The 14,135-nt window shown below is 35.1% G+C and overlaps 2 protein-coding genes across 2 annotated transcripts; both read left to right on the forward strand.

The window, feature by feature from the left end:
• The first annotated feature begins 3,222 nt into the window (after nt 1–3,222).
• On the forward strand, nt 3,223–5,167 carry LOC146362081 (chymase-like). The gene is made up of 5 exons (XM_084922563.1): nt 3,223–3,329; nt 3,431–3,590; nt 3,792–3,930; nt 4,101–4,316; nt 4,434–5,167. Exons 1-5 carry the CDS (start codon nt 3,272–3,274, stop codon nt 4,569–4,571), a joined length of 711 nt encoding a protein of 236 aa, XP_084778689.1. The 5' UTR covers nt 3,223–3,271; the 3' UTR covers nt 4,572–5,167.
• A 5,810-nt stretch (nt 5,168–10,977) lies between these two features.
• Nucleotides 10,978–12,802, forward strand: LOC146362082 (granzyme-like protein 1). The gene is made up of 5 exons (XM_084922564.1): nt 10,978–11,048; nt 11,388–11,547; nt 11,728–11,860; nt 12,027–12,251; nt 12,340–12,802. The coding sequence occupies exons 1-5, from the start codon at nt 10,991–10,993 to the stop codon at nt 12,502–12,504; spliced, it is 741 nt and encodes a 246-aa protein (XP_084778690.1). The 5' UTR covers nt 10,978–10,990; the 3' UTR covers nt 12,505–12,802.
• The last annotated feature ends 1,333 nt before the right edge of the window (nt 12,803–14,135 follow it).

Below are 14,135 nucleotides of genomic sequence, written 5' to 3' on the forward strand. Positions count from 1 at the left end.
TTTTAAATTATATTAAATATTCAATACTTGTATATGGTTCACCTGCCAGTATGTGTATGTGTAGCATGTGGTTCATACACATTCTATGATGGTAAAATTACTGGGCCACCTAAACACTACATCTACAAGAGCCTCTCAGCCATAAAAACTTGCCATGAAGTTCACTGAGCACAGTTTCTGTCCTGATGTTAATGCCAGAGGAGGATTAGTACTCTGCAGTTTTTGAGTCAGCAAATAGTTGGTGACTTGTGCTGCACAATGTACCTCAGCACTCTGCATCTCTATAACTTTATGTGGTCTGTCACTTTGTGGCTGAAAAAAATCACTTACAGTTGTTTGTGGGCTATCTGAGAAGACCAAAAACTGACTAGGTTATTGATGTTATACACCTGTGCCATTAGAAAGAGAGATGAATTCAAAGATTAAAAAGTCTGGCCCAAAACATTTGACCAAATATTGCAGGTATTCATCACTACACTGATTTACAGGTATTCTCTAAAAATTAACCCATATAAGGAGTGACATAATTAGGGGAAATTTCTACTGCTATGACTGAAGACTTAAAACAGACGATTTTTGAAAGACTCAGACATACCGAACCATGGCGGATACACTGCAGTTTCACAAGTCAGTCAGAGGAAACTATGATAGAAATCTATACTTCCTGATAATTACAAACAGGATGAGAGATGCTATAACATTCACAGATATGTGACCAAACAGAACAAAGTTGAAATGACTCACTGAGTGAGCCATCAAAAATACAAATGTTATTTATAATGAGCAAAAAAGTACAAGCGCATTAATATATGGAGCTATATGTAAATTGAATACACTGTTTGTGCTTCATTTAAACAGTTACTGTCCAACCACATGTTAGCAAACATACTGTAGAGTAGCTGCATTTCTCTACACAGTAAAACACCATACACGGAGCTTTATAGCCAGGACATTCCTTCTTGTCTTTGCGTCTGCTTAAAAATTAAGATAAAACTGAAGTTATTCTGTTCTGGCTGGTGTTGCACTGTCTTTGTTTTGTTTTTGGGTTTTTTTGCAATTGTTGCACTTTATGTAGTCCTGTGTTGATTGTTATATGTCATGTGGAGCACTATGGTCTTGGAGGGACGTTGTGTAATTTCACTGTGTACTGTGCCACGGCTCATGGTTGGAATGACACTAAAGCCACTTGACTTGACTTAACTTGCTATTATACTTGGCCCCCAAAAATCATAGAAACATATTTACTCTGGATGGCCTCCAGTACTACTGTGATGTTTGACCAGAATATGTCTTTCATATTAAATAAATATGTAGAAATACAGTCCTGCATATTTGGATTATATTATAATCCTACAAACTTACGTTTGTCCCTAAAATTTGAAACATCCTGTCTCAGAGTGATGGCGAAAACCACAAAATTTGATACATTTCTACATGTGAGTTTTTGTTTTCAAATTCACCATGAAAAAGAAGTGATTTGATAATTGAGTTTTTGTGCTGAGGTTTATGCAAGAGGAGAAACTCTGCAGTTGTTGAGTCAGCAAATTATTGGCAACCTTTATGCACTGTGTGCAAGCAAGAAAGTGAGCAGGAAGAGCAGAAATTAAATTGTTGAGGTTACTGATTTTATACACCTGTGTAATTTTATAGACTCTAATTTTATATATTTAAGAATTCAAAAACTACATTCTGTGCTTGTACTTCAGGGAGACTCTGGTGCCCCATTAGTCTGTGAAGCTGCAAAGGCGTATGGGTGGCGTCTGCCAGTAGGCCAAACCCAAATTATCTAACAGTCCACACTTATACTAAGATACTTATATAGAGACTGAATTGATTGTATACTGAAACATAAGTGAAACACTTAATCACTATCAAGAGATCTAATGACTGAGATATCAATATTCAGGCTGATTACAATGATGACGATGATATACGTGTTTGTAACACATAATTAGACAATAAACTGTTGCACTTTGTTCTTGATGTCTTTTTTTCATCATCATAATACAAACTAAACACGTCCTTTGTGATTGTACAACTGGCTTATCATATTATACCGCGAAGGGCTGTCTGAGTAAAACACTGTATACTTAAGAATTTATCCTGCTACTTCTACATTGCTGTATAACATGATATAACATTGGCTTCATCATTTTTGGAAGATAAGGTATTTTTCAGATCACGATTGCTTTGCTGTGACCAAGTTGGACACACAAGAAATACTTCACAGTGGAGGTGTCCAGTAGGCATATAGTCAGATACCCAAACTACACGGGTATCTATCTACAGGCTTTACTTTGAGTTCCTCACTAATCTGCTCCCTGCATGTTTTTTTTTTTTAAACATTTTGTATAGTGGTTATGTTAGTGGCAATAGGAAGGGTGTGAAGTAAGTGTCAAACTCCAGCCCAACTTCTAAAGTATTACAAAAATGCAAAGTGACAGATGACTTGACCTGTAACTGGTGCTACATGTCAGCTGGCTTCCTGTTTCACGCGCCCCCAACATTCTGAAAATAGTTTGTTTCCAAGTAATCCGTCAGGCGTTCTCACTGAATATGGTGAAGATGCTTTCTTGAAGCCATGTGCACAAATTCTTGCAACTCTTGCAACAGTCATAGCTTTCCATCTAATACATCATGCTAACAAACAACAACTTTTCACACTGTTGTCACTCTTAAAGTATATTAAGTTAATTAGCTTCTTAATTTTCTTTTAAATTTTTCTTTCATCATGAACCCCAAAAAACCTTTTACCCCATGGTTTTAACATTCTTGCTATAAATTGAAAATGTTATAAAATGTCTTCTTTCTTTAACATTGTTCATAGAGTTTGTACTGTGAGTTGACTCTATCAAGTCATATACTTGAATCTTGGACCAATTTATAGCAAAGCCTGTCTCACAATATCTCAACAAAAAGCCATGTTATATTCACCTTTTTGTTTTGTTTGATTTGATTTATTTGAAGCTTTATTGAAAGATTTTGAATCTATAACAACGCATAATGTGACCCTTGTTAGAACTATATTACTATTAAGCCTGCTTAAAGACTCCAACTAAGACTAATGAGCTACATTTAATAAGCTACACTTTTTTTCAGCTTCTGGAGGTGTCAGAGATGATCTCTTTATAAATGTGGTTTGACACCCCATCATTTGCATTTACAAAAACACAAACACTTCCTCCTTTATTACAAGGAAGCATTTAAAGACTGAAGTGTCAGTGAAGTGCCCCATTGCTCTTCAGTAACTCACCTTGACTTTGATCTCACCATGTTTACCCACTGTAACCTGGCAGCACTGATACTCGTGCTGACTCTTCATGATCAAGGTAAGGCTCTTTTCATAGCACAAATGTTTATACAAAGTCAAAACGGAGTCCATGAAGTTAAGATTTTGATGCATAGAATATGAAAACCTTTTTCTCTCCAGTTCATACAGGAGAAATCGTGGGTGGCCATAAGATTGCACCACATAGCAGGCCGTACATGGTGATTTTGGAGCTGAAAAAGTCAAATGGTATTAGAACATACTGTGATGGCTTCCTTGTAAGTGAGCATTTTGTGATGACTGCTGCCCACTGCGAAGCCAGGTGAGTTTAACCCACTCATGTTTATCTAAAATGAATTATGTGGCCAAGTAAATTGTGTTATCACAATAATAATAAGTTACACAACTTCAAGCCACAACCTTTGACTGCGATATAGGTTTCATGAAGGATTTATCTTTTCTTTTGTCAGTACTAAAAATTATTGTCTTTATTGTTTCAAAATATTTTTCCCCTATTTTTCAGATTGTACAAAGTCTTTCTGGGACTTCATGATTACAAAAATCGTAGAAAAGTACAGACTGTGACTGTGGATGAGACAAATGCTTTTCCACACGAAGGCTACGACAAAACTTCTTTAAAAAATGACATAATGCTTCTTAAGGTAAATAAAGACCAAAATAATTGTATTTAACAAAAAGATTATTATTAATTTGAGCTATAATCAACTTTCATTTATTATATTAGGAAAAGCTCAGTCATCAACAAACAGCTGTCAATCTATATACTGTATATATTGATACTAAAATTTTCTTATTTCTCATTTTCTTGAAGTTGCATCCCAAGGCTAAGTTCAACGAGAATGTGACATCTATTGCTCTCGCAGGCCGTGATGATGTCCCAAAATCATGTGCAGTCCTTGGCTGGGGAAAAACAGAGAATGGTAAAGCATCTGATGTACTCCGGGAAGTCAATGTGAACCTGACTGACACTGAGTTGTGTGCTAAGGAAAAAAAGTACTGCTCTAAAGGTACAACTGGACCAAGCAACGTAAGTAGATTTTGCATCTTATAACAAGAAAGAAAAAAAGAGCCTTGATCAGCATTGATAATTAGCTCATTGTTCACTTATGATCACAATAACTACATACTGTGCTTGTACTTCCAGGGAGACTCTGGTGGCCCGTTAGTCTGTGAATGTGGAAAGGCGTATGGGGTGGTGTCTGCCAACCAGCAAAACACCTACAGTTATACTATGATACCTGAATACAGAGACTGGATTGACTGCATACTAAAACACAAGTGAAAGTCATAATACATTTAAACCTCAGATTGCTAAGACATCTGATGACTGAGATATCAATATTTAGATTGATTCCACTGAACTGAGACTGCCTAACAGACAAGATATCATTGTGACCTAATATACTGATACTGCATTTCATATTCTTAAAAACAGTAATAATCAATTATTGCTTTGCCTTTCTGTTAGAGTAGATTCAAAGAGAACCCATGACGTTATGCTTGTTTGTAACATTTAATGAGACAATAAACTGTTTTTCTTTGATGTCTTATTTTCTTAATAGCAATGCAAACAAAACATATCTTACATGATTATGCAGCATATTTTAAGTCAATGTAAACATATATATTTCCTAGATATATGAACAAAAATCAGGAAATACATTGTAAAGGCACTTGATGTTAAACATGTCAGCTAAAGCATGCATTACAAGTGAAACAAACAGGAACAGAATCACAAAAGCATATTGATAAATGGAGACATCAGGTTGGGATCTGAAAAAAATTACTCAGGTTACATAGTTCATTTGATAATATATCATTAAATGACCTGATATGAGGTACAGTACACTGGCTGTTCAAATAAACACATCCAACACTTTGTATATCCATGATGTCTCATATGATCTAAGTAACACTGAGAATGTACATAAGAATTTGGTAATCATTTCAGCTTGCCTTTAGAGCCACCATCAGGTTTTTCTCTTTTAACACACTTTATGAACATGTACACTCACTGAGCACAATTGTTCAACTATTCATTTATGCAAACATCTAATCAGCCATCAGCAACTCAATGCATTAGGAATCTAGACATAGTCAAGATGATCTGCTGAAGTTCAAATCGAAGTTCACATGGGCATGAGGTCAAAATATTTATGGCCCTAACTACTAGTATACATTATGACTAAATGAATCGTTGTGTATCTCACTCCATCTAGTTTTGCACACGCTCTACAGTAAAATAACAAATGACAAAGTTCACAGGTTACAGTTAAAAGTCATTCATTTATATTACAAATTTGTAATATTCTTGGTATTTATAATTGAGTGCTTTCTATATATTAGTGCTATTTCTTAAATGTGTAAACTTTGCAATAAATTGTATTATTTAATTAGTTTAGTCTCTTACTGTTACTGTCTTGGAGCAACTGTAATGCACATAGTTTCCTTAGGGATTATAAAAGTATTTTGATTCTGATCCTCCAGTTTCTTCCTGCCATAAAGTGTAATGCAGATTAGACTAGAGCAGTAGATCACTGCATATGCACATAAATGATCTTAAATTGATTATACCATAGACATGGGGACATGTTTAAAAAAATGCTTTAATATAAATAAAATATCTGTCTGTGAAAATATATATATCAAAGAAAATGTACATAAAATGCGTACTATATACATATTTTTTATTTTAGTACCGGCTCACAGGAAAGACGCATATTAATAAAAAAAAACATTAATATCCATCCATCCATGGATTAATATGTGAAAAATGCCAGAGAAAGTTATGTAAAGTCTTTGAAGTCATGCATTTATTTTTTTTATTTGTAAATGCTTCATGCTCTTGCATTACCTTTCTCACCCACTAGAGGGTGCTGAAGCACCACCTACAGAACAGGACGCACCCACTGAAGTCAGAGCAACGAAAAGCAGCTTTCTTACCTCAGAGATCAGAGTAGACAGAAAGAACAATGGGCAGCTGAGGGTTTGTTGAATTGGAGCATGGAGCTGGTGAATAGGTTATGAGTTTACACGCGGTCTGGTCTATTCCTGTAAAACAAACAAACAAACAAACAAAATCCCAGCAGTTTCCAATGTCATCAGAGCCTTTGAATAGCAATACTATTAGTTAAATAATTGCTACATACTATTATTATCATTATTATTACTCTTTATAGTTATTATTACAAGAACCCTGGCTGTAGTGAAGCGGATTTAATCCTGTTCATAAGCACAATAGCCAAATGTAACCACAAGATGGCAGCAGTTTAACCCCCTTAGACCCGAACTCTTTCATGGCATGCATTTTTTTTTGCAAGTTCTCTTTGCTATTTGGGCTGATTGAGACCTGATGAATGTAAAAAGAATTAGATCGGTTTTTGTTTTTTTTGTTTTGTTGTTGTTGTTGTTGTTTTTTGGTTTTTTTTACCTAATATATATTTACCACATATGAGGACATTCGCCTTAAATTTCGATAGAACAGTGGTAGTAAAATGTCCCAGTAAGTAGATACCAGCAAAACTTTGTATTTTGGTCTAGACAACCCAAAATGTGATGTCCACATATGTGGATGCCAGGTCCCATGAGGTTAAAGAATGGACACAAAGAGGCCAGAAACTTTGACAGGACGCTCTTTGAGATGAAAGGAGAGGGATGTTTTCGCTTACATTTGAACTGATGTCTGATGTTTAATTGATTTTCTGCTTTGTTCTGATGGAATGCCACTGGAGGAAATATATTTGTTCAAATGAGGTATTTACTATAGAAATCACTGTGCAGTATATAGCAGTGATATTAAAATGTAGGGCTACGGAAATATCTAAATAAAACTATAACTTATGTCGTCGTCTGAAAACATTCTGTTTATGCAAAACATAATTTTACACTTTGCATAAGGAATAATAGGCCAGAACAAATGTATTTGCTAATGTGCAATGAAGGTTATTCAAATTTAAAAAACAAAACAAAAAATATAAAACAACAATAACACCAAAAACCCCCAAAACTAAATATTTGTGACTAAAGTACAAATCTGAGTACCTGTTCTACCACTTTCCATCTAAGTAAACTTGAAAGATAACCAGTAACATACCTACCTGGACTGCCTGGAATGCACCTGTTATAGCGGCTACAAATATGTCTAGAAACATTAAAAAGAAAAAAACGTCCAAAATTATTCCAGTTGCTTAAATGGTTTGGAGAAACCTTTCAGAAACCCTTCATACCTGCACTGATTTCACAGAACATAAGCTACAACAATGTAAACAGCCTATGAGCGTGCTTTTGCCAGTGTTTTCAATTCACGTCTGCCCTGTATATTTCTTTCTTTCTCTTTTTTTCTTATGCGTTCCTCCTGTCCATCTTAACGTTCAAATCTTTTCTGAAAACAGGAACCTGGACACTGCATGTCTGATACCTGATGCATGAATTCTAAAGAGTTGTCAATTTATTTCTGCTTGCTTTGACTCTTTGCTTCTTGCAGTACTGTAGTTTCCTATTCACCTCATTTTCAGGGGATTCTTTCTCATACTGGCTGGTAGTGAAACCGGTGTAAAGTAGGTTTTAACCACCATCAAAATTCTGAAAGTTTGCGCACAACTGCTTGTTTATCTTTTATCATCCCCAGCTCATTACATTGCTGGGGAGCTCTATGACAAATGTTTCACAGCATATCTCTCTTCATCACAGTGATGCGTGCAGAAAGGCTTCTTTTCTGCATAGTTATTTTTCACTGATTGGAGTACAGTGGCGATAAAATGATAAGAAGACACAAAAAGATAATGCACCAGAAAAGTGATCACTTTAGCATAGTCAGCATTTGGGCACATTTTCATTTTGTAGGTTGCCACAGCATACCTACAAAATGAAAAATGACTTGGTTCACTGAGGATAAATCATCTTGGGCACAAATCATTTGCATAATTTTCTCTTTATGACTATGCAGCAAGTTGAAAATACGCTACATCATATAGGTCTCCCTGTTTTGTTGTCAATGCTTAGCAGAAGAGCCAATGACCGAAATGTGCATGCCCTTTCGTTTTGAGCACTGTGTGCTGCAAAAGGATTTTCCTGCACCAACATAAGCCTTCTGAAATTAGTAGATTCTCACCACATTTAATGCAGTATCCATTGTTACATTTTAAACCGTCTGAGAAAAGGTGCAACTGTTCAAGCGCTTTTACATCAAAGAAAAAAAAGAGAGTAAAACATGTAATAGCACCTCAAAGACTGAAATAAATTTGCATGTGAAATACTGAGATTTTACATAATCATGCAGAGGAAATGGTTTATGATAGCAATCTCTGCTTTCTGCAAATTGCAGGCACATTGATAGATGCAGGAACATTTCAACCAGTTACACAAGACTGAGATATGAAGTTCAAATGAATCATAGAACAATCTGTATCAAAAAAAAAAAAATAAAGAAAATAAAAAAAAAAAAAAAAAAAATATATATATATATATATATATATATATATATATATATATATATATATATATATATATATATATATAATGGGCAAACATAGAGGAAACTTTAATATTTAAAAAAAATTATAACCATATGCAAGCCAAAGAAGAGAATGGGATGGATGAACGCATTACTTCACATACATAAACAGATAAATGAGTAGAAAGACTGAAGGTTTAAAATAGACCTTCAGAGTAGCAAGTGTAGAGTGATATTTAAAAAAATATGCTATGTTTCACAAATTTCTGTTTTGGTTGATTACTTTTCTAAAACCTGAAACAAAAAAAAAATTGTAACTAAAATTGAGAAGTAACTGATCATTTGAATCAGGTACATATTCTCCCCAATAAATGTGTAATTATATCATATCAAAAAATGTAACTTACTAAGCTAAATAGTATTGAATACAGGCCTTTATTATTCTTAAATGGATAGCTCATGTAAAAGACAGAATATGCAGAATTTTGGGTGCTATGTCTGTTACTTTGCCTTGTTGTTTAGATTAAAAATATAAAAAATGTGTAGCCTATCTGAATATTGAGTTTTTATGGATACACTCTTAAAATCCTATTAGATGACTGTTCACAGCAAGTCAAAACCATATTTCAGGTCACCAGGAAATGGGCTTACAAGTACTGTTTGAAAATACTTTAGGCAGTATAAGCAGTACCACATCACTTAAATCGTAATATAATGTTACTGCTTTAGCAGGTCAGTGTGCTGCAGTGTCATATCTCATCCATCTCTCCTGACGAGACAGTGCACAGGTGGCGTCATTCAGCAGTCAGCCACCCAGCAGTATATAAGCTAGTGAAGCGCTGCTCAGTTGGTGTGTGGACCACTCTTGGGTGGAGAGTGTTAGTGTTGTGGTCTACTTGCGTTAACTATGATGTGTTTTCTTTCAGACATCCCACAAGTTTTGGTCTTCAGCACTTCTGTATTTAGTAAAACTCACACTGATTCTTTCTTATAGTAACTGCTGGTTTTAATAGTGTGAAGTGACTATTCGTCTTCATCATTTTGAAAGTACATGGTAATCTATTGTATATGTTGGTAGATCTGTGGACTGAAAGTTTTCATGGCATAGATCTATTCATAACTGCTTTCTTGAAAACAATTCTTGGAACCACAGACAGTCGTATCAGATTTGCATTCATGTTAACAATTCATTCTCATAAACAAAAATTCAGTATATGTAGTAAACTATGATTGTCTTGTGCAAAGATAAGAACAGCTTGAAGGACAAAGTATCTTTACCTAGCTGATAGTAATGTATAGTTTTACACACTCCTGACATCATTACTTGCTTCTTTCACACTGCTGCATCACTTATATTGTCAAACTATTTAAAACTTTCTTAATAATATGTGATATAATTGTTGGAGCACAAGCTGTTGTTGAAAGAAGGCTTTCAGTTTTCTTTTTTTTATGTTTTTGTCTTTATTAGATAATACAGCAGAGAGTAGCAGTAAAGCACTAGAGAGAATCGGAAGATTCGCGGCAAATGGCTATAGGCTGAAGTTGAACCCAGGCTGCTGAATTTGGCCTTAGTGACATACAGTGGCCCACGAATGCCATGAACTAAACAGACATCCCACTTTTGACAATTTATCAGAAAAGATCTTACTTACCTCAAAAGTCTGCATTGCTTTTACCAGCTCAGCTATTTTTCCAGTTGCACGCATGACCACTGATGGCCACATAAGACAAAGAGCACCCTATTTGCAGGTTAGGTTGTTTCTGACTTGCCAGATAATGCCAGCAGTTGGTGTACTGCATCAAAATTACAAGATCGACCTTCTTCATTTATATTCTCAGGCCTTTCACCACAATTTGTTTATGCCAGAAAACAACTACTACCTATATATATATATGTGTGTGTGCGCGTTTGTGTAAAGTTACTGATTTTTTTCATGAAGTTTGTTGAGCTGTGATCCGACAAAATCACCCCACATGCTTAAATCTTGATTGTCCTATGTCCAGCATTAAGCCTATATGTATATATATATATATATATATATATATACACATAATGTAATACTATGAAAATAAGAGTTTTTGTCAGGCTGTGGAGGTGTTCCTTATGTGGTTCAAGGCCACATCATTTGCATATGCAAATAACACAAGGACGTCCTTCTGTCTCAAATATAATGAAGTATTTAAAGAGTGAAGCTGTCAGTGATGTGTTCCACTGCTCTTCAGGATCTCAGCCTGCCTTTTGTCTCATCATGTTTGCCCACTTTAACCTGGCAATACTCACTGTTTTGCTGATTCTTCATGATCAAGGTAAGATTCTTCTCATCACACAGATAGATGTATATATATCAATTATATTATGTAATTCATGAAGAGATCTGCTTTGCCTCTGTGCAGCAGTAATTGCATAGAATAAGTTATATGATGAATAAATAAATTTATAGCATACAGATAAATATTATGGAATACCACTGGTTATGAAGCAGAACTGGTGAAGACATTGAGTTCTGTCCCCACAAAGTTTCATAAACGCATACAGGGGCTCCCCCAATAGTGTGCCTTCATCAAAGCATTCATTATGTATTGCATCATGTCTGAACTATAAGACAGTATGTTTTTGTTTTATAAGGTATTGGATTTTTATTTCAGTCCACGCAGGGGAAATCATCGGTGGCCATGAGACCGTGCCACATAGCAGACCGTACATGGTGCTTTTACAGCAGAACAAGGCAAATGGTCATACAGCACACTGTGGTGGCTTCCTTCTGAATGAGAATTTTGTGTTGACTGCAGCCCACTGCCAAGCTGAGTAGGTTAAACACACTTTATGTTTAACTACCAGGGATTCTAATGCCCCTAATAAGATAAGTCTTGAAACTGGGAAATATGTTTTATGATGGCTCCATGTATGTTTCTTTTATTGAACACAATAGATAAATAAATAATCTATTTATTGTCACTTAACAGTTTTGCTCTTAATGTATTTCAGAACATACAAAATATTCCTGGGTCTTCACAATTACCATGATATGAATGGTGTACAACACACGCATGTGGAGAAAGCCTTTCCGCATAACAACTACAATGCAAATACTTTTGAAAACGACATAATGGTCCTTAAGGTAGGAGAAGCAAATGACTTTATTTGTGCTTAATAACATGCCATAAGTAATAATGGTTCATTACTGTAATGATTTATCATTTAATATATTTAATTTAGATAAGCATCAAAATGCTATAATTCTAATATCTAATAAACCCTTTTTTAATCTCTGCTCTTTCCTTAAGTTGAAGTCCAAGGCAGAATTTAACGATAAAGTGAAGTCCATTGCTCTCGCAGACCATGGTGATGGCTCTCTGCCACAATCATGTGTCGTCTCTGGCTGGGGAAGAACAAAAGAAGAAAGCAATATGTCTTTGAAACTCCTGGAAGTTAATGTAACCCTGACTGATGATGAGAGGTGTGCTATGGAAATGTTTTACTGCTCTAAGGGCGAGACTGGACCAGGCAAGGTAAGTACTTTTTTGTAACTTAACATGAAAAAATTAAACTTTTAGTCAGAAACGATCATTTTTTTGCACATGTATTAATGCTTTTCAGGGAGACTCTGGTGGTCCATTAGTGTGTGGAGATGGAAAGGCATATGGGGTGGTGTCCACCAGCAGTAGCCCAACTCCCAGTGCTTCATCAATCCATAGGTATACTAAGATACCCACCTACAAAGTATGGATCGATTCCATAATCAATGGTAATGGGAAATACTAATACGTCTAATGCGTGATGGATCATGTCACAATATTTGCACCACTGAAGTAGATCGCTCTTAAATGAGATTAGAATAAGGTTCAATCCCCAAAATAATTATCCCAATCACTGTAAAAAGACAAAAATAAAAAAACAACAACCCAAAAACAAAAACGTAACATCATATAGCAAAAAAAGTGTTATTGTGATTACTTTTTAAAGCATCTTTTTCTGTATTCAGTTATTGAGCTTTATTAGATGTGACATGTGCTGATATGATACTGCTTTGCGTGCTCTAAATAAATAATAATAAAGTATATCAAAGGTGTGTGATGTTTGCTTTTAAAGCTTTCCCACTGCATTTTCTCAGTACTTGGGACCCCCTGTTTTCCTTTGACAAGAATGATATATCAGACACTAACTTTCATTACCACAAATGAAGTTGAATTTAAAACTATTTAGGGGAGCTTATTTGTACATGTTTTTAATATACTGAGATAGCCTAGGATAATATTATGAATTGAGCAAAAAATTGATATTTGTAAAAACATTTTATTTTAAAACATTCAAGTTTAAGCCGACGTAAAATCTATGCTGTCATTGATGTAAAAATAAAATACACTAAGATAAACTTAATGGTGATTAGTGCTTTAAGATATTGATACCAGTGTTACAAACCAGGCAAATTACATCTGTACAAAGGCAAAATTGTGTTTTAATATGAAACTACACAGAGACTACACAGAAATACACTGTACTAATGTTTTTGTTGGCTATCGCTTCTGTTGAGTCCCCATGTATTCATATTATACCTGTAGATCAGCTTCTTCTAATTTGGTTCACTGGTCAGTTTTCACGTTTTAACTGGCACCTTTCAGTTATTATACAACCCCAGCTGCAAATAAATTGGGAGGGTGTGTAAAATGTAAATAAAAACCAAATGCAATTATCTGAAAAACACAATATCCTATATTTTATTCACACTAGATCATTGAAAACGTAGGAATAATTGGGCTCAGGAGCACTTCTGTAAATCAGTATTTAAGAACATGGGTCACTGGGCCATTTACAAATGCATGTTAAAGCAAAGAGGAAGCCATATTCAATCCATGACCCATAAACGCTGCCATCCTTTCTGGGGCAATGCTAATATAAAATGCACTGAGGTAAAGTGGATTACGTTCTTTAGCTATTAGTAACATTAGCAATGAACGGTAGAGGTTTTAGAGCAACATATGCTCTAAAACTGAGAATGTCTTTCAGAGAAAGCTTCGCATATTTCAGCAGGAGAATGCTAAATAGCATACGGCGTGTATTACAACAGCATGGCTTGGCAGTAGAAAAGACTGAACTGGCCTGCCTGCAGTCCAGGCCTTTCACTAATTGAAAACATTTGGAGCATCATGAAAAAAAACATGACAACGACAAGAATGGGACAGCATTTCTCCCACAAAAGTGCAGCAGCTGGTCTCCTCGGATGTCAGATTTTTATGGACATTTGTTAAAAGAGGAGATGCTACACAGTGGTAAACATGGCAATGTCCCAACTTTTTGCTGCCATAAAATTCAAAAAGCTCTCATATTTTTTTTCAGTTTAAACATTTGATACATTATCTGTTTTGTAGTATCAATAAAATATAGGCTTTTGACAA

Source organism: Perissodus microlepis, chromosome 23 (assembly GCF_051167445.1).
Source record: "Perissodus microlepis isolate ML-2025 ecotype Zambia chromosome 23, ASM5116744v1, whole genome shotgun sequence".
NCBI lineage: Eukaryota > Metazoa > Chordata > Actinopteri > Cichliformes > Cichlidae > Perissodus > Perissodus microlepis.

What these genes read in the sequence shown, in the direction of transcription:
- LOC146362081 (XM_084922563.1), top strand. Translation starts at nt 3,272, where the DNA reads ATGTTTACCCACTGTAACCTGGCAGCACTGATACTCGTGCTGACTCTT. An exon ending in GCTGACTCTTCATGATCAAG is followed by an intron (nt 3,330 to 3,430) that starts GTAAGGCTCTTT and finishes TTTTCTCTCCAG; the next exon opens with TTCATACAGGAGAAATCGTG. An exon ending in GTACAACTGGACCAAGCAAC is followed by an intron (nt 4,317 to 4,433) that starts GTAAGTAGATTT and finishes TTGTACTTCCAG; the next exon opens with GGAGACTCTGGTGGCCCGTT.
- LOC146362082 (XM_084922564.1), top strand. Translation starts at nt 10,991, where the DNA reads ATGTTTGCCCACTTTAACCTGGCAATACTCACTGTTTTGCTGATTCTT. An exon ending in GCTGATTCTTCATGATCAAG is followed by an intron (nt 11,049 to 11,387) that starts GTAAGATTCTTC and finishes TTTTTATTTCAG; the next exon opens with TCCACGCAGGGGAAATCATC. An exon ending in ACGACATAATGGTCCTTAAG is followed by an intron (nt 11,861 to 12,026) that starts GTAGGAGAAGCA and finishes TCTTTCCTTAAG; the next exon opens with TTGAAGTCCAAGGCAGAATT.